Raw genomic sequence first — 20,527 nt, 5'->3', positions numbered from 1 at the left:
ATACAGTTGTTATACAGTATATACCAGAGGTTGAAACTAGTGCAGGGTACCCCAAGAAATGGAACTGAGAATTTCAGCAAAAATTACAGTTGCTAATGAAAACATTAAATTAATTAATTAAATCTCTTAAATTATTTGTGACCCATTTTCTTGAAGGTGGATTAAATGTAAGGTGTGCACTTTTTATTGGTGTATTGTCTGGGTGTGTTGATACGCTGCTTATATCGGTTTTATTAGAAAAAGTTAACATTGTCGGCAATAAGTGTATTATGAATTGATTTGGTCTATTAGAGCCTTTAGCAAAAGTATACGTATTTGCAGTTGCACTTCCGCTGAGCTACTCCCTTTTTCCTCTTTTCGCATCTTACTCAGAATAAATATATATATAAAGTTACGAAATGTGACCCACGTCAGGAAAAATATATAGTCGGAGTAAAACGTGTGACACAGAGGTGAATGCAGGGGTAACATTTCAGCATGTCGTATGTACTTATAAGGGCGTCGAAGTGTCAAGTCGTTTATAGCATGATGGATGATGGGAAAGCGACCGAGCTACAAAAAGAAGTGTGTCGACAGACTGGTTACTGCAGAAATGTTGCGCTCCTGTTATGCACTTCTGGTGTGTCTTACCTACGTGCCACGAATCAGTTTAGCAGCAGAATGGACGCCAGTTGGTAAGGGGAAAATAGATAATTGTAAACCGATAAAAAAATTTGTTTTTTAATATTTAATATGCTGGATTTCAAAAAAAAAAAAAATTGCTTTCTTTTTTCTTGTTGTATGAAAGGCTTATGGTGATGTCTTTTGTTATTTATTTATTTATTTATTTATATTTATTTATTGTTTACGTTTCTAAATAGAAAGGAAATGAAGAGGGAAGAGAGGAATTGATGCGTGTATGTGTGCGTACGTGTGTGTACTGAGTATGTGTATTGTGTGCGTGTTTGTGTGTACGTTGTGACTACATATAATATAATGTTTGTATGTACTGGGTAAAAATGCAGTGCGTGTGCGCGCGCGCGTGTGTGTGTGTGTCTGTGTGTGTGTGTGTGTGTGTGTGTGTGTGTGTGTGTGTTCGGTGTTTGTTCCGTGTGTGTGCGTAATTTGTGTTTACGTGTATCTGTGCGCGTGTACTGCATTTGTGCGTGTATGTGAATAGTTGCGCCTGTTGTGTGTGCGTGTATTATGTTTGTTTGTATGGGTGTATTTGTGTTTTTGTTGTTTATGTTTGTGAGCGCGTGTGTGTGTGTGTATGTGTTTACATGCGTGTGGTGTGCGTACAAAATATAGAGACGGCGACAGACAGGGACAGAAGGACACGGCGCAAGGGCCTGATAATCTTATGTTTTAACGACACCACTAGAGCACATTGCTTTATTAATCATCGGCTATTGAAGTCAAACATTTGGTAATTTTGATATATAGTCTTAGAGAGGAAACCAGCTACATTTTTTCCCCGTTATACAGGATAGTACATACTACGACATTTGATATACCAGTCGTGGGGAAATAGGCTATTTTTCCCATTAGTAGAAAGGGATATTTTAGATGTAATACCCCACAGACAAGATAGCACATACTACGGTCTTTGATATACCAGTCGTGATGTACTGGATGGGACAAGAAACAGGCCAATGGGCCCACAGACGGGGATCGATTCAACATCGACCGCGCATCAAGCGAGCGCTTTACCGCTGTGCCACGTCCCGCCCCATCTTATTTTTGTGTTGGGGTGTCGTTAAACATTCATTCATTCATTCATCCATTCATTCAGTCTGATAGATATATAGAGTTCTTGTTTCCACTAGGTAGTCTTCTCGTTGATTCACTATTACCTTTCTATGATTTATGCAAGTTAATGCCGCCTTTCGTCAAATAATTAACACCGTGAGATGTTTCCACATTTTGTAAATTGCTGTCCGTTTGTGTTAAAAAAAAAAAGGAATCGATAAATATACACATAAAGATATGATTAATGAAGTAGAATTAGTATAAATTATATTGGTTTAAAATGCGCGGTTAAACTGCTTACGCAGGTTTGAAAAATAAATAATATGATTAAGGTGAGTTTTATTATTATTATTATTATTATTATTATTATTATTATTATTATTATTTTTATTTTTTTTATTATTATTATTATTATTATTATTATTATTATTATTATTATTCACTTTTAATGTAAAATGTCTGCACATATACACACAGTTGTAAGGTATTGCTGTGTTATGTTGTGCTGTGTTGTGCTGTGTTGTGCTGTACTGTGTTGTACTGTGCTGTACTGTGCTGTGCTGTACTGCTTTGTACTGTGTTGTGCTGTACTGCGTTGTACTGTACTGTACTGTGCTGTGCTGTACTGCGTTGTACTGTGTTGTGCTGTACTGCGTTGTACTGTACTGTACTGTGCTGTGCTGTACTGTGTTGTGTTATGTTTACTTTACTGGGTTGTGTTCTACTGTGCTATGTTGTGCTGTGCTGTGTTGTACTGTGTTTTGCTGTGTTATGTTGTGCTGTGTTATGCTGTACTGTGTTGTACTGTACTGTACTGTGTTGTGTTGTGTTTCGTTTTGCTGTTGTGTCTTGTTGTGTTGCGCCATGTTGCGTTTTGTGTTATAATACAGCTTTGCACTCCTGTGTTATGTTGCGTTATGCTGTACTGTGAATAGCGCCAACAGATTCAGATGTGCATGGGTTTGCAAATATTGTCTGAAAACGGCATCTTTATTTATTCTAACATTCAGGATAAACCACGTGTCAAATGAGGAACATAAGTGTCAGCTGGCTCGAGTAGTTTAATAAATTATAACTACGACCTCAAAGAACGAAGTACTGTATAACACGAAAACCTGTTCCACAAACGGAAACATAAATACCGAGATGTTTTAAAGAAGCAACTTCAAAGTTTCCAAAGCCATAATTCGCGATTTGACTTCAGTTTTGTGGCACGCCTTCACAAATCTTACCCCTTATCCACCCAAGTTATTTTAGGACTTATAAATTATCAAAGAGGAGGGATTTAGGTCGGTAGTAAAGCACTCGCCAGATGTCTTGGACCCAGTACCCCACGATTGGTATTTCAAAGACCGTGGAATATGTTGTCCTCTCTGTGAAAACATGCATTTAAAATATCCCTTTCTACTGAAATGTTCAACGCTCGACCTTAGCGGTAACCCGGTGTGTTTTGGCTACCGATTTCTTGCTCGGGCTACCAGATGTCTAAATCCGGTAGTACTTTTTTAATGTATATATAAAAATTATGGGGCTACCTAGTCTATATTCGGGCTACCGGATTTATATAACCTGGTAGCCCAGTGTTCTACCACTGAAAAAAGTTACGGTTACGGTCTGCTGATGAAAACATGTAGCGGGTCTTCTCTAAGGTTCTATGTCAGAATTACATGAGATATCCAGTAATTGACCGATGATTAATCAATCAGCGTGCTCTGGTGGTGTCGTTAAACAAAATTAACGTTGACTTTTACAGTGACAAAAATAGTCTGTTTTGTTTAACGACACCACTATAGCACATTGATTTATTAATCATCGGCTATTGCATATCAAACATTTGGTAATTTTGACATAAAGTCTTAGAGAGGAAACCGGCAATAGTTTCCCATTAGTAGCTAGCGATCTTTTATATGCACCATCCCCAAAACAGGATAACACATACCACGGCCTTTGATATACCAGTTGTGGTGTACTAGCTGGAACGAGAAATAGTCCAATGGGCCAACTGACAGGGATCGATCCCAAACCGACCGCGCATCAAGCGAGTGTTTTACCACTGTGCTACATGCCGCCCCTTTACAGTGACAAATTATTTGTTTGATTTTTTGTACCATTGCTAGTGAATTTCAAAAATGACTAATCCCATGCCTGCCGCTACTCCAACAAAACAAAATAATTTAAAACATGCAGAAAGGATCTGTTATATGCACTGTCCCCAGAAAGAGGACAGTACATACCACGGCCTTTGATATACCAGTCGATTACCACTGATTTTGGATACATCATGGGCGATTGAGCCTCCGTCGAGCATTCTATCGCAGAGTTACATCCTGATATTAAATGCATTGACTATTTCTCGTTCCAGCCAATGCGCCACAGCTGGTATATCAAATGCCTGTGGAATGGCGCATATATAAGATCCCTTGCTACTAATGGAAACATGTAGCGGGTTTCCTTTCTAAGACATACAATAGCTGATGATTAAGAAATCAATGTGCCCTTTTGGTGTCGTTAAACAAAACAAACTTTAATAAACGTTTACATGTCTTGACCCACATTGATTAAAACTATTATAGCATAAAATAAAACTCACTGTGATTTTGTATGAATGAGTAGAGCTAGTAGCAATGACTTCACTTGTAATATAAACATCATACAACATGTACAAAATATACATGTGTTCTTCCACACCCGTTGGTGAGGACATCATTTGTTGTTTACGATAACACACACTAATAACACACATATGTGTGATAACAATTTAAAGACATAAATTATCCAGTCGCGAGAGACTTACCATCCAATGAAAAACTAGCACAATCAAAATCAATTGATATGTGACGTATAGTTTTAGTTTGAAAAGACGTTTAAAACGTGTTTTTAAGTATATGTAAGAGATAGATACCATTTATTTTACAACTCGTTGTTTAAACACGTATTTAACTAGCTTTAGCTCATTAGCTACGGTTTAAAACAACGGCCACTCATGTAGTATTCTCTATGTATTGTAGACGTTCTTGTGAGCGAGGTGTCGGGTTCAAGGACATCGAAGTATTCAATCGATGGAATGCCACAAGACCTCCACGTCCATGTAACAGGAAGCGGAAATGACGTTGAACTCACACTGACTCGCGGCATGGACTCGTCATCAGATCTGCCCGTCTACCTTATCAGAAACGGTGTGGCCAACGAAGTGGACCTTCCGTCCGTCCAGGTAAGGGAATCGGTTTTTCAAAATAGTCTCTGTTCTTTTCCAAGGTGTGGATGGTTTGTTGTTTCTTTCTTAAAACCCTTACGTTCCCCCCCCCCTCTTTCTCTCTCTCTCTCTCTGTCTCCTCTTGTCTATGTCTCTCTTCCGTCTCTCTCTCTCTCTCTCTCTCTCTCTCTCTCTCTCTCTCTCTCTCTCTCTCTCTCTCTCTCTCTCTCTCTCTCTCTCTCTCTCTCTCTCTCTCTCTGTATGTGTGTGTCAGTATTTCTAATTACTATTGTTTCTTTTATATTTATTTAATAGCATAATCATTAGTTTGTATCCCTCACCACCAATTTCATCATCAGCAACATCAGCAACATCATATTATCACTGACCAGGCGTCAAGTGCTGCCCCCCCCCCCCCCCCCCCCCCCCGGGGTGCTGGAGCAAAAGCTCAACTTCAGGCAAAAATGATACAGATATTCGGGCAAAATGTGCTAACCTAAGACCTTTTTACCATATATTTCCATCATTCTACCCTCAACATTACTTGTAATCCATGTAAAATAGCGAAGTGATTCGTTTGTAACCCTATATAGCTGTGTGCTTAGTAATGCTACTAAGGAATAAATGTTTGTTATGCAATTCGACACTTTCGTTATTGGGGCAAAAGTCACCGCACCCCCCACTCGTCTGCAAAAATGGAGCCCTTAAGCTAGGTTCACCTCCCACTCGACCTTGTGTCCCTCCTTTTCAATCATCAACCAACAACAAACAGGCTGCTATCACCTCATCGTATCATCATCATCCAATAATTTATTCTTGTTGTTTTTGTTTTTTTAGAATTCTGCAAACTACAATTGGACGTTACGGTCGATCCACATATCGTGCGTAAAAACAGAGCGGGTCGTTTAGTCGTGTAAGCACGGTTTTTATAATAAGTACTTTACTCGGGGTAAGCCGGTTTTTAATACGTCTTTAGTCTGGTTAGGCACGGTTTATATGTTTTGTGTTTTTGCTCATTCGAGGACATGTGATAACGTACAAAGCTAATTGAGACTACCCTGCTCGATGGTGACTTGGTTTTTGTGTAAAAAAAAAAAACCCCCCCAAAAATCGTTAATATAAGAATGGTAGGTCCTGGGTTCTCATCCAGTACCGGCTACCTCCCAAGCGAGTTTCAACGACTCTGGGTAGTGTAAAACCACTACACCCTCTTCTCATCTCTCTCTCTCCTCTCATCCTCCCTCTCCCTCTCTCCTCTCTTCTCTCTCTCTCGTTCTCTCTCGCTTATCTCTTTCTCTTCTATCCTCTTTCTCTCTCTCTCTCTCGCTCCTTCGCCTTCCTCGTTCCTCCCCCTTTTTCTTCCCTTCCCTCCTCTCCTCTCTCTCTCTCCTCTTTTTTTTTTTCTTTTTTCCTCGCTTTCGCAGTCTTTTTTTTTCTCCCTCCTTTCCCCATCTTCCCCTCATCTCCCTGCTTTCCTCTCTCTCTCCCACTTTTTCTCTCTCTCCGTAATGTCCTCTGGTGATTTGTCCTCCTCCGATGTTATTCGTATTATTGTCGTTCGGGTTTTTCTGCACTGTCTAGAACTCTTCTCTTTGAATATCTGTCCTCTATCTCTCTCTCCTCTCTCTCGCGAATGATCGCTCCAACAAATTATCAAACGAAAATGAGTGAGCTTGACAGGAACCAATCGATGGTTATATTGATGAAATGTGTGTCAGCTGTTTGGAGGACATGCGTAACTGCTTCGTCTATCCTGGTTGGTATCACGCCTTTTAATACGACGGCAATTCAACCAACTGGTGCCGATCGTCATTAGGGAAACTATATACATGGACATTGTTTTCACGTTCGCTTTGTAGGCGTTTGAGTTTTCATTCCCCACCCCCAGCGGAAAAGCGATTTCATATAACTGGACAGCATCTCCATTTGTTGGCATCTTCCGACGACTACATCGATAGCGATGGAACACAAAACGTCATTCCTGAACGGCTCAAAAAGGGCAGCTACTCCGAGACTAGTTTACTATATGAAGGAAACGGTGCATTTAACGACGCACTCAACTCATGTTATTCACGGTTATATGGCGTCGGTCATATCGTCATGTCCCAAACCGACCTCGCATCAAGCGAGCGCTGTACCACTGGACTACGGTTATATGGCGTCGGTCATATCGTTAAAGACTACACATATATTGACTGAGGAAACCCGCTGTCGCCACTTCATGGGCTACTCTTTTCGATTAGCAGCAAGGGATATTTTATATACACCATCACATAGACAGGATAATACACACCACGGCCTTTGATATGCCAGTCATGTTGCACTGGCTGAAGCGAGAAATAGCCCACTGAGTCCACTGACGGGGATCGATCCCAAACCGACCTCGCATCAAGCGAGCGCTGTACCACTGGGCTACATCTCGCCCAGTTTACTAAATGAAAACTAGCCCAGGATGAAATAGATATAACTGTATCCACCATTATATTCTAGTTAAACATAAGCCTTTTTCTACTTGTTAGAATGGTATATTTGTGGATGGTTCCAATGAGTCTCGTCTAATTTCCAACGACAGCGGCAACTTCATCACACCCGAAGATGTGGACTACAACAACGATTACGTCATCAGATCAGGTAGGAGGTTTCAGCTTTTTAATCTGTATCAGTTTGAAGACTGACGTTAAGAATATAGTTTCAGTTAAACCAGAAATAGTGCTTATTTTTAATGAATTTTAGACATGAACTATCAAATTTAGGTTAGCCATTTTAGAACTTAAGCGTAAACATCACGGGTCTATTATTACGTTTTTCCACCGGTTTGTTGTAATAACAATAGACTGCATTTATATTTTGCATTTGAACTGTTAAACGTAAGATTTTATGTCATTGTCTTTGCTTGCTTATTGTAAAGTCATACGATTTCATGCCATTAAAGGTCTGTATTGTGTTCTTGGCTTGTCTGGTGTAATTTAATCAGACTGCATTTTATATTAAACCCGAATCTTCAAAATTAGGTGTGCATATTTTGGTCTTTGCTTGTTTGTTATATAGACGGTCTGTATTTTCAGAGTTTAATCGTCAAATTTAGATATCTATAGTCGCGTTTTTGTGTTGTAATATGAATGTGGTGCATGCAATTGTATATCTGGGGACTAATTCACAAAGGTCTCTTAGGTTCTGCTAGACATCAAAGAATCCACTTTGCAATTCTTTTAGCATTGCACTGCGAGATCGCAAAATTGCGAGAGTTTAGTGAATTAGGCCCCTGAACTCTTAAGAGTAAAGTTTATATTAGACTGTCTGTTATTTCAGATTTTAATCGTCAAATTAAGATTCTATATCGCGTTATTCGCTTGTTTGTTGTAAAATCATTACAGTGCATTCTACATCAGATTTGAACATTCACAATTAAGATTCTATATCGTGTCCTTCGCTTGTTTGTTGTAGCATCATTACAGTGCATTCTATTTCAGATCTAAACATTCACAAATAAGGTTCTATATCGTGTCCTTCGCTTGTTTGTTGTAGCATCATTACAGTGCATTCTATTTCAGATCTAAACATTCACAAATAAGGTTCTATATCGCGTCCTTCGCTTGTTTGTTGTAGCATCATTACAGTGCATTCTATTTGAGATCTAAACATTCACAAATAAGGTTCTATATCGCGTCCTTCGCTTGTTTGTTGTAGCATCATTACAGTGCATTCTATTTCAGATCTAAACATTCACAAATAAGGTTCTATATCGCGTCCTTCGCTTGTTTGTTGTAAAATCACTAGACTGTATTTTATTTCAGATCTGATCTACAGTGGTACAGCAGCTCGAGTCAGACGGCAGGCCGACTCAGAACACACTGTAGAAATCCTCTTTGTTGCAGACTACAAAGATCTCACCAAGTAAGTACAGCTTTATTTATTTTAACTTATTTACGTGCTTATATCCAATTAAGGTTCAAGCACGCTGTCCTGGACACACACCTCAGCTATCTGGGCTGTCTGCCCAGGACAGTGGGTTAGTTGTTAGTTGGTTAGTTGTTAGTGAGAGAGAGAAGAGGGTGTAGTGGCCTTACACCTACCCATTGAGCCCTTAAGAACTCGCTCTGGGTTGGAGCCGGTACCGGGCTGCGAACCATGTACCTACCAGCCTCTAGCCCGATGGTGTAAGTACAGCCCTGCGTTTCTTAACGCGGACGTTCGCGGCGGGCGTTTTCGTTGTCTATGCAACGGTATTGTAATATGCAAACGTTTTCCAAAATGGCTGACTAAAACAGCAAAAATGCTTGACTTTGTATTATTCTCAAATTCTCTGACAGTACATATACGGTTTTGAAACGATTAGTGCCTTTAAAAAAAAATAAAAAAAATAACATCCTTATAAAATTTAATGCACGAAACAAAACAAGTTAAATTTATTTATAGTTTATTTTCATTCAACTGTTACCACGGTAACAAAACAGTGAAAATGCTATCAACAAAACATTCAGAAATAATTTTGCTTGCCGATATAATGACATTTATTTATTATAATTCCAATAATGATATACACATTTTATTTTTTAAGAGCATACCTACTTTGTTCCAGAGTGGGTATGCTTAGCATTTTTAACAGTTTTGTGTGACAATCCAAACGAGAAACGTTTGGCAGCAATTTTTGTTCACCGCGAGTCACTTTTCAAAGACGCTAGCTAACGTTCGGTTTTCTCGCGGTGAACAATCCGTTTTTTAACGCTAATGACAAAACGTTTCGCGAACAACAACCCCCCCCCCCCCCCAAAAAAAAAATAAAAAAATAAAAAAATAAAAAAACAAACAAGAAAACCCCCCCACAAAAAACCACAAAACCCCCACAAAACCCCCCACAAAACACAAAAAAAAAACTAAAACTAAACAAAACAAAAACAAACAAATAAACCCTACAAACATACTTGCAAGGATTATGCGATTTAGCTGAAGTGAGATCACGGGTTGAGAATTAGGCTACAAGAACAAATTTCACAAAACATCATAAGTTTACGTTTGCGACTAGCAGTTACACCTGTTGTATATTTACAAGTGTTTGGCGTCTATTTGATGCAGAAAATGACATCATTAAGGACAAAAAAAGAAGTATAATTCAAGCTATATTAGGTAGTACACCTAACATAGCTTGAATTATACTTCTTGTGGTTTAGTCGTTGATTTACGTTTACTCTCAAAACTAGGTTTTCTGTGTTTTGTAAAACTGGCACTAGACCTATACACAGAAATAACTAAACTGTTCAAATACGACTACATGTACTAAGAAATGTTGTTTCAAATAAGGTAACAATAAAACGTTGTCAGCATATCTAATTAAATGTAACAAATTTGCCGAAGCTTTCATTATTTAAAATGCCTATTGTTTACTGTGCAGTTACTCTTGTCCTGTACTTCAAACACTGCCACAGACAGATACGGGTCTAAGAGACGGTACCAGGGGCCGCCCCCTAGGAATATCCAAATGCACGTTTTCCCTCTTTTCATTCTTTACCCACAGGGATGACCTTTTGACAGGTTAGGCACACACACACAAAAACCTCCAACCCTAAACCCAACAAAAATCATTGTTCTCCAATGAATGAAGAATATTTTACTTTTAGCTTTCTGAAGAAACACAGTGACAACCTGACTCTATCCCAGTTAGAGATGCGGCTGTATTACAGTTTTATTGCAGACTCGGTATGCACCACTTTCTTACGTTAAAGGAACATTCCTGAGTTTGCAGCAACGTTTCTGATGTTATCGACTAACAGAGACTTTTTAACGATTATAATTACATATCAAATATATTTTTCTGCATAATATATTAATGGCTGTATATTAAACGTGTTTCTGATCGTTCTAGTATTTGTACTAGGTTAAATTTCATTTTATTTCCTAAAAAAAGATTTTTGTCGTACGTACGAAATTATTTGAAGACAAAATCCAGTTTGGGCGTCTTACAAATATTAAGACGACCAGAAACACATTGAATATACAGACACTGATATTCTAAACAAGAAAATATGTTCAATATGTAAGTTTAATCGTAGAAATATTTTATTAGTAGGAAACATCTTACAATGCAGCAAACTCAGGAATGTCCCTTTAATTAATAGGACATTTTCACTATTAACTATATGTATGTATGTATGTATGTATGTATGTATGTATGTGGCTGTATGTATGTATGTATGTATGTATGTGGCTGTATGTATGCCTGTGTGTATTTGTATTTGTATATGTAGTCCTGTGGTAAAACACACGCCTGATGAGCGGTTGGTTTCGGATCGATTCCCGTTGGTTGATCCATTTGGGATATTTCTTGTTCCAGCCAGTGCTCCACGACTGACATAACAAACGCATTGGTAAGCAATGTGCTCTGATGGTGTCATTAAACAAAGCACACTTTAACGTTTACACATAGCGCCTTAGAAAACTAGGGTATACACGGATATCCCAGAATGCAAATTGGTATTGTGAATCGCACAGACTACTTTAAAATCAACGCTTTGTTTTGTAGATGATGTTACGATTTCGAAGTTTATCCGAGGGACCAAACGGCGATCCTAATCTCAAAGTCCGACCTTTGATCACAGGACTGCTGATACTCGATGTAAGTAGAAAACAAGAAACAAATCTATAATGCAGTACGAAATGCCTTCTGATCCAATGAACGAATGAATGTTTAAGACACCCCAGCACGAAAAATACATCGGCTATTGGGTGTCAAACTATGGTAATGGAAACAAACAAAGTGATGATCAACTTCAATATAAAAATTCAATATTTGAATAAAAACACAGCGTAAAGAACTGTACAAAAATACAAATATCACAGATAGATATTGACTTTTATTCAAAATTTTAAATGTATCTCGAAGAAAACAAGGGGATTTGTGCTGTATTGTCCATTCTCAAAGAGAATGTTACACCCCTGCACCACGGTGAGGTTAAAGCACGCGCAAGCGATTACGTAAATGTGACGTCACGATGAGGTTAAAGCACTCGCAGGGGACCTTCTGATCGAGTCTCCTCTTTTGGTTTGCACTGCCGGAAACATCGTATTGCGCTCATGTTCAGTCGACTACCATACACACATTATACCAACTATAGCTTTTAACAAAATAATTCCACGGGCGACACACACACACACACACACACACACACACACACACACACACACATATACATTTTAATGTAAGTGTAACTGAATATTCAAAAGAATGAATGTGTAATTTATGCATAGTCTATTTTTAAATGTGAGACCATGTCTTTGGATGACTGGTTTACGAATTGTCTGCATTCAGAATCCACTAACGTCCGGATTTACGTCGAGGACTGCCATTGGTAACAAACTGATCGCCTCAAAAGCTCTTGACGCCTTCAATGATTGGGTGAAGCGGCAGAGAGGACTGCCACCTAGTGACCACTGGATGCTATTCACAGGGTAAATAACAGCTCATGCTTCCATTCGTTTTTCTTTTGTTGTTTGTTTAACGACACCACTAGAGCACATTGATGTATTAATAATCGGCTATTGGATGTCAAACATTTGGTAATTTTGACATGTAGTCTTAGAGAGAAAATACGATACATTTTTCTATTAGCAGCAAGGGATCTTTTCTATGCATCATCCCACGGGCAGGATAGCATATACCACGACCTTTGATATACCAGTCATGATGCACTGGCTGGATCGAGAAATAGCCTAATGAGCTCACCGACATGAATCATTCCCAAACCGACCGCGCATCAAGCGAGAGCTTTACCACTAGGCTACGTCCCGCCCCGTTTGCTCATGCTTTCTGGGTGTTTTGGTGTTTTTTTTAAAAACATGTGTAATAAATATTATACCTATTTGGTTGTGCAAAACTTGAACACACTTAGGCATATCTTCTTTGTTTTGTTTTGAGAACATTGATTAATTAATCATCGGCTATTGGATGTCATGCATTTGGTAATGCAATTTCCCACAGACATAAAAAGGCCTAACAAGGCCTTTGACCAGTTGTAGTGCACTCGCTGCAAAGAGAAAATGCCCTATCAGTTCAATGAATCCACTGAGGTAGTTCGATCCTGCGACGCGTGCACCTCAGCCAAACGTTCAACCGACTGAGCTAAACCCGCCCCCTTCAAGTTCAAGTTCTTTATTGCTTTAAGTTATACAACTTATAAGCTTTATAATATAAACAGCAAAATATAATAACTACATATTTGCAATATCTGATAGTGGTGGGGATAAAAAATCAATACATATCTACAATAAACGAAATAAACCCTACATATATGCCTGATAAATAATTACGTGAGTAGTGATATGGAAGATATTAAATATAAACACATCACGTGCGTAAGGAAACTAAAGACACACATACAACATAAATCTTTAAAAGAAAACGAATTAAAAAAAAAATAACAATAATAAAATCATAATTAATAAATAATTAAACTAAACAAAACAAAACCCAAACCATACCATACCATACCATACCATACCATGCCATACCCATACCCATACCATACCATACCATAATAATAATAATAAATATTAATAATAATAGAAAAACAACAACTATATAGCACGTTATGTGGGTATATATTTAATATATACAAATAAATAAAACAAATAAAATATAATAAAAATAAATAATATCAAAAATTATTATTATCATCATCATCATCATCATTATTATTATTATTATTATTATTATTATTATTATTATTATTATTATTATTATATAACACGTTATGTAAATATACAAAATAATTATACCTATACATTTAAGATACATTTACATAAGAATCGATAGAGACAGACTAACCAACAAGCGTTAGTTTATAATATTATTGCAATAGTTGATCCCTGATTTTATTTACTTTTCCTAAAAATTTCCCAAGGTTATTAAGTTCTTTGTTATTTTCTGTGGATAGAAGCTGAAAAAGTTTAAAAACACTAGGATATCTATAACAGTAAACTTTTATGAACTTTTTTCTTAAAACATTGTATATTGGACACTGAATAATAAAATGATACTCATCTTCTATCTCATTATTATTGCAAACTGTGCATACTCTTTCTTGTCTATCAATACCTCTATTTAGGCCGGATTCTATATTTAGATTCCCCTTTGGTGTTGCTGTTATTCGGCTGTAACAAAACTGTTTAAATGTGTCGCGCATCCTTTCCTTAATTATATTATAAATATTATTATTAATATGTGTTAAATGCCATATATAATTTAAACCAAGGTCATTTAGTTCCTGTTTAATATTCATTAACCAATTATCTTCATATATATTCATTACCTCATACAGAGCTTTTAAAATGCAATTATTCAGACATATAGAGATATATTTACATATAATTACCTCTTGTAATATTCTTGTATTCCAGGTACAATTTGGTTCGAGGTGACGGCACTGACAGCGTGGCAGGTGAGTAATATTTTATTTCTGTACTCCGCAGTTAGGTTAACACTAATGAGGTATCTGTGACTAGAATGTGAGATAATCACATAATGTTATATAGACGAGTATTTTCATACCAGATTACCGGCGTCGTGGTTAGGCCATCGGTCTACAGGCTGATAGGTACTGGGTTCGGATCCCAGACGAGGCATGGGATTTTTAATCCAGATACCGACTCCAAACCCTGAGTGAGTGCTCCGCACGGCTCAACTGGTTCAACAAAGGCCATGGTTTGTGCTATCCTGCTTGTGGGAAGCGCAAATAAAAGATCCCTTGCTGCCTGTCGTAAAAGAGTAGCGTATGTGGCGACAGCGGCTTTCCTCTAAAAAACAGTGTCAGAATGACCATATGTTTGACGTCCAATAGCCGATGATAAGATAAAAAATCAATATGCTCTAGTGGCGTCGTTAAATAAAACAAACTTTACTTTTCATATCAGATTGGTAATAGTTTCGTTTCTGTCAGTGTAATTATCTGTAATAATATAATACCACAACGAGTTTAATGCCAACTGTATGACTTTAATAGTATAGTATAGTTTATTAGCTTTAAGCCTTACGGCTCATAGGCATATACATATACATTCAATAAACAATGATACAAACAGATAATATATACAATGGGTGATTGTGTAATTGGAGGATGGACAGTTATATATGCTTAGAACGTAAAAAGGTTGTATGTTTGAGAAATTTACCGAGATTACATAGTTCTTTTCTGTTTTGAACTGATAATAATTGTACAATTTTAAACATAGATGGTTTGAACCAATAATATTTTTTTATGTAAGTAATTCGTAAACCTGTATACAATGGACATATCAGAATAAAATGGTATTCGTCTTCTATATCGTCCTTATTGCACAATTTACATTTTCTTTCCGATCTTTCTATACCATAATATCTTCCTTGTTCAATGAGCAATTGATGGGAAGATACACGAAATTTTGTAATAAGCGTGGCATAACATTCAGGAATTGATATTCTAAGATAATATTGCAAACAAAAAGTGTCTATCAGCAGTTTATATAATGTACATTTTGGAGATTTGTATATTGTAGCATCTTTCTCTTGAATAAACTGGTCCGTTAGACGTATTTCTAAACATTTTAAAAATGAGTTAGCACTATCTACATGCTGACTACACCAAACATCTCCGAAACCTATTGATAGTAGTAAATATTTTACCTGGTAAAGCCAATTAGAGGGATTCATGTGTTCTAACATACCTTCATATAACGATTTTAAGATACAATTTCTGGTTTGTAGTAATTTCAACCAATATTTAACTATTCTAATTTTTCGCATAATACTTAAAGGAACTCTTCCAAGTTCTGTCAAAACAACTACATTTGTGGTGCATTTCTTGACATTCAAAATTCGTTTACAAAAATCCATATGTACATGTTCAATATCATGAGCAGGATGAAAACCCCATATTTCGCATCCATAATTTAAAACACTAGAAACATAGGTATCGAAAACGTGCAACTTCGTGTCCTTATTAAGGCATATATTATTACATATTCTTGAAATGTGATTCATACATTTTCTGCCCTGTGAAGCAATTACCCTTTGTGATATAGTAAACTTTCCATTAAAATTCAATGTCAATCCAAGGTAATTAAAACAATCAACAATTTCAATTAGGTCAACGTTATATATCCATGATTCTTTAACAGTTATTTTACCTCTATTTCTGAATACAACAATTTTTGTTTTATCTATATTAACACTGATGTTCCATTTTGTACTATATGCATCGAGCACATCAAGCATCTTTAATAAGAATGCAGCACTGGCTGCGTTATTGGAAATTTACAGCCTGTTAATTGTGTACTAAAACAAGTCATAATAAAACAAAACAACAACAAACAAATATATAAACAACAAACAACAAACAAGCAAACAAAAACAACAAACGGAAACAACAAACAGACAAAACAAAACAAACAGACAAAACAAAACAAAACAAACAGACAAAACAAACAGGCAAAACAAAACAAACAGACAAAACAAACAGTAAAAGAAACAATTCTTCTGTTCTGGGGTTTGTCCTTGTAATATGTTATTTCATCTTTGACTGACGTTTCATAGACAATTTAAGTTTTGATTTTTTGTTTGTCATACGAACACAAACTCTATGACTGAAACCTAGCAACTGCAGATTGAACAAGTCACTTAAATGTAGAAAAAAACACACAAACATAAACCGATCTTATATCCGAATGGTGTGATGGATTGATTCTATTATACTTACCTGTTTATTTTACAGGTCTGGCTGTGCTAGGAGGATTGTGCTCGAGATCGGCTGTTTCCGTCGTCGAACAGAGTAACTCGGGAAGTCTCGGAGCTACGGCTACGCACGAACTCGCTCATAGGTACTATTTTTGACATAATAAGAAAAGCAATTTTACAATTGTTTACACCAATGAACAACAACAACAATGATATACGTTTTAATAAATTAATAATAATAATGATGATGATGATGATAATGACGATATTATTATTATTATTATTATTATTATTATTAATTACAATAGTAACAGTAATGATAATAAATGTAATAATAATAAGAAGAAACACGTTTACAATACAATTGATAATAACAATAATAATATTTGTTTTTCATTAATTAATTAATTAATAATAACAACAACAATAATAATAATAATAATATACTACAACTACCACTAATTATTATTATTACAATAATAATAATAATAAGCATAATAGGGATTAATAAACAGGAGAAGAATTACAATATTAATAGCAATGATAATAAATGTATAATAATAATTAAAAATAAAAATAAAAATATAATTATTTGTGTTCGACGTTTACCTAGTGTTGCTATTTATTTCTAGTCTAGGCGCCCGGCACGATGGGGAGGATTACGGTTGCTATGACGACGATAACTACATCATGTCGCGGAGGTTGAGGAACCCTCGATCTGAGAGGTTAGCTTCCAGACCGTGGCAGTTCTCCAAATGTTCAGTCTGGCGTATAAAGCGTTTCCTTAGAAGGTGTGTTAGTTTACTTCCAGAGCAATATATTTGCGTTTGTGGATGTGGATGTGTATTTGTGTGTTTGTGTTTGTATGTGCGTGTGTGTGTGTGTGTGTGTGTGTGTGTGTGTGTGTGTGTGCGTGCGTGTGTGTGTGTTTGTGTTTGTGTTTGTATGGATATGTGTGTGCGCATGTGTGTGTGTACGCATATTTGTGTTTTCTGTTTGTGTTTTTGGTCTTTTTGTGGACTTCCTTTTTTCACGTTGTTATTGCTGCTGTTTTATTTTCATTATTATTATCGTTTTCAGTTTTCTAAATATCGAGATATATACCTTGTTGGGCAACAATAATAGTAAACAAAAGCTGTTTTCTTTGAGATTAATTTATATTAATTGTAATCTCTTTGTTCTCTGCTTCTCAGAATAACGAAAAACTAAATCAGTATACTCTTTATCCCCAAGAGGCTGCCGAAATGTTGGACATACATTTTGACGAAAGTATTTTGTGATTTCCGTGTATTCTATTAAATAAGGACCGGCCTCGATGGCGTCGTGGCAGGCCATCGGTCTACAGGCTGGTAGGTACTGGGTTCGGATCCCAGTCGAGGCATGGGATTTTTAATCCAGATACCGACTCCAAACCCTAAGTGAGTGCTCCGCAAGGCTCAATGTGTAGGTGTAAACCACTTGCACCGACCAGTGATCCATAACTTGTTCAACAAAGGCCATGGTTTGTGCTATCCTGCCTGTGGGAAGCGCAATCGGAAGAGTAGCCCATGTAATGGCGACAGCGGGTTTCCTCTCAAAATCTGTGTGGTCCTTAACCATATGTCTGACGCCATATAACCGTAAATAAAATGTGTTGAGTGCGTCGTTAAATAAAACATTTCTTTCTTTCTATTAAATAAATGTACAAAACAACAACTATGCATGTATGTCTAAAATGAACGAGGATTTATGTATGTTCTTTTTTTTGTTCATTTTTTAGAGTGACGTGCACTTTAAAAGACACATTTCATAAGTCTGTAATTCGCACGCCCCCTGGTGTGCATCCTGGACAAATCTACAAGGCGGATGTCCAGTGCAGAATGGTTTTAAGAGATGAATCATACTATGGTCGGGTGAGATAACAATTATATAAGATACATTTGTTGCCCGGGATAATATATTTTCATCTATAATTTTATGTACAAAATATCACCTGTTTTGAATAGGGAATTCACACCATCAGCAGAACTATAGGGTCGATAAACAAACAAATAAACAGACAAACTCACACAATCACACGCACACACACACTCACACACACACAATCACACACATACTCACACACAATCACACACACAATCACACACATACTCACACACACCCAATCACACACATACTCACACACAATCACACACACTCACACTCACACACAATCACACACACACACTCACACACACACACACAATCACACACACACACAATCACACACACACACAATCACACACACACAATCACACACACACAATCACACACACACACACACACACACACACACATACACAATCACACACACACACAATCACACACACACACAATCACACACACACTCAATCACACACACACACACACAAACACACACACAATCACACACACACACACACACACAAACACACACACACACACACACAACACACACACACACACATACACACACACAAACACACACACACATATACAAACACATATACACAGAAAACAATCTTCAAACAAAATGTTTTGTTTAACGACACCACTAGAGCACATTAATAAATTAATCATCGGCTATTGGATGTGAAACATTTGGTAATTCTGACACATAGTCATCAGAGGAAACCCGCTACATTTTTCTTTATGCAGCAAGGGATCATTTATATGAACTTTCGCACAGACAGTAAAGCACATACCACGGCCTTTGACCAGATGTGGTGCACTGGTTGGAACGAGAAAAAACGCAATCCGTTTAATGAATCCACCGATGTGGTTCAATCATGCTAGATAAGCACTTCAATCGAGCACTCAACCGACTGAGCTAAATCCCCCCCCCCCCCCCTCTTCAAAAATGGTCAAACGCCGTGGTATATGTTTTCCTCTTTGTGGGAAAGTGCCTATAAAACATCCCTTGCTGCATTAGGAAGTATGTAGTGGGCTTCCTCTGATGACTACGTGTCAGACCTATCAAATGTTTGACATCCAGTTCCCGATGATTAATTAAGGAATGTGCTTTAGTGGTGTCGTTATTTACTAAAAATCCCTTTGACTATTTGGTTGTTCGTCGATGTAGCAACACCCATGGGATTAGTGGTGTTTTAAATGCACTAGTAATCAATCCAGCAAATTATTTAGCACTGATGGCGGCACGTAGCCCAGTGGTAAAGAGCTCGCTCGATGTGCGGTCGGTTTTGGATCGATCCTCGTCGGTGAGCCCATTGGGCTATTTCTCGCTCCAGCCAGTACAGAACGACTGGTATATCAAAGACCGTGGAATGTGTTATCCTGTCTGTGGGATGGTGCACATAACATATGCATTGCTGCTAATCGAAAAAAAGTATCCCGTGAAGTGGTAACAGCGGGTTTCCTCTCTCAGTATCTGTGTGGTCCTTAACTATATGTCGGACGTCATATAACCGTATATAAACTGAGTAGAGTGCGTCGTTAAATAAAACATTTCATTCCTTCCTTGTTACAGTACATTCAATACCGGAAAGGTTTGGACTCGATGTGTAGAGCGATGTACTGTTTTGTTCCTGGGACGACCTCCACCTACAGGTCAATATTCCCCTTCGAGAAGACAAGTTGTGGAGACGGAAAGGTAACACGTCTGTTGTGATTGATGCGTGTGTTGTTCTTGGCGGGACAAATGCTTGGTCACGATGAAGGTGAACACACGATGGCTATTACTGTTAATTATTATTAGGTTCCTAAGTCTTTTGGCAAGAACCTATATTGTTGATACGATAATATTTATGATGGTGATGATATGATGATGATGATATGATGATGGTGATGATGATGATGATGATGGATGATGATGATGACGACGATGATGATGATGACGATTTATGATGATGATGACTATTATTATTATTATTATTTTATTACTATTC

The 20,527-nt window shown here is 37.3% G+C and overlaps 2 protein-coding genes across 3 annotated transcripts in view; both read left to right on the top strand.

Moving 5' to 3' along the window:
* The first annotated feature begins 535 nt into the window (after window positions 1–535).
* LOC121378102 lies at window positions 536–8,822 on the top strand. Its single transcript, XM_041506202.1, has 5 exons — window positions 536–674; window positions 4,740–4,942; window positions 5,762–5,824; window positions 7,444–7,555; window positions 8,719–8,822. The coding sequence occupies exons 1-5, from the start codon at window positions 536–538 to the stop codon at window positions 8,820–8,822; spliced, it is 621 nt and encodes a 206-aa protein (XP_041362136.1).
* LOC121377306 overlaps window positions 7,419–20,527 on the top strand; it is an 83,646-nt gene continuing 70,537 nt past the window's right edge. For both annotated transcript variants that reach the window (XM_041505243.1, XM_041505242.1), the window contains exons 1-10: window positions 7,419–7,555; window positions 8,719–8,818; window positions 10,540–10,618; window positions 11,442–11,534; window positions 12,228–12,367; window positions 14,315–14,355; window positions 16,663–16,768; window positions 17,258–17,416; window positions 18,385–18,517; window positions 20,110–20,232. In XM_041505243.1, the coding sequence (XP_041361177.1) occupies window positions 10,586–10,618; window positions 11,442–11,534; window positions 12,228–12,367; window positions 14,315–14,355; window positions 16,663–16,768; window positions 17,258–17,416; window positions 18,385–18,517; window positions 20,110–20,232 (828 nt within the window). In that variant the 5' untranslated portion in view covers window positions 7,419–7,555; window positions 8,719–8,818; window positions 10,540–10,585. The remainder of the gene's footprint in view (window positions 7,556–8,718; window positions 8,819–10,539; window positions 10,619–11,441; window positions 11,535–12,227; window positions 12,368–14,314; window positions 14,356–16,662; window positions 16,769–17,257; window positions 17,417–18,384; window positions 18,518–20,109; window positions 20,233–20,527) is intronic.

The sequence above is a fragment of the Gigantopelta aegis genome, chromosome 7 (assembly GCF_016097555.1).
Source record: "Gigantopelta aegis isolate Gae_Host chromosome 7, Gae_host_genome, whole genome shotgun sequence".
NCBI lineage: Eukaryota > Metazoa > Mollusca > Gastropoda > Neomphalida > Peltospiridae > Gigantopelta > Gigantopelta aegis.
Note: the sequence above shows the minus strand (reverse complement) of the source record. Positions and strands in the feature narration are given on the sequence as shown.

Bases quoted from the DNA above. Each gene is read 5' to 3' on its own strand.
- LOC121378102 (XM_041506202.1), top strand. From the start codon at position 536: ATGGGAAAGCGACCGAGCTACAAAAAGAAGTGTGTCGACAGACTGGTT. The intron at 5,825-7,443 runs GTCGTTTAGTCG...TCTACTTGTTAG, and splicing joins CGTGCGTAAAAACAGAGCGG to AATGGTATATTTGTGGATGG. The intron at 7,556-8,718 runs GTAGGAGGTTTC...ATTTTATTTCAG, and splicing joins CGATTACGTCATCAGATCAG to ATCTGATCTACAGTGGTACA.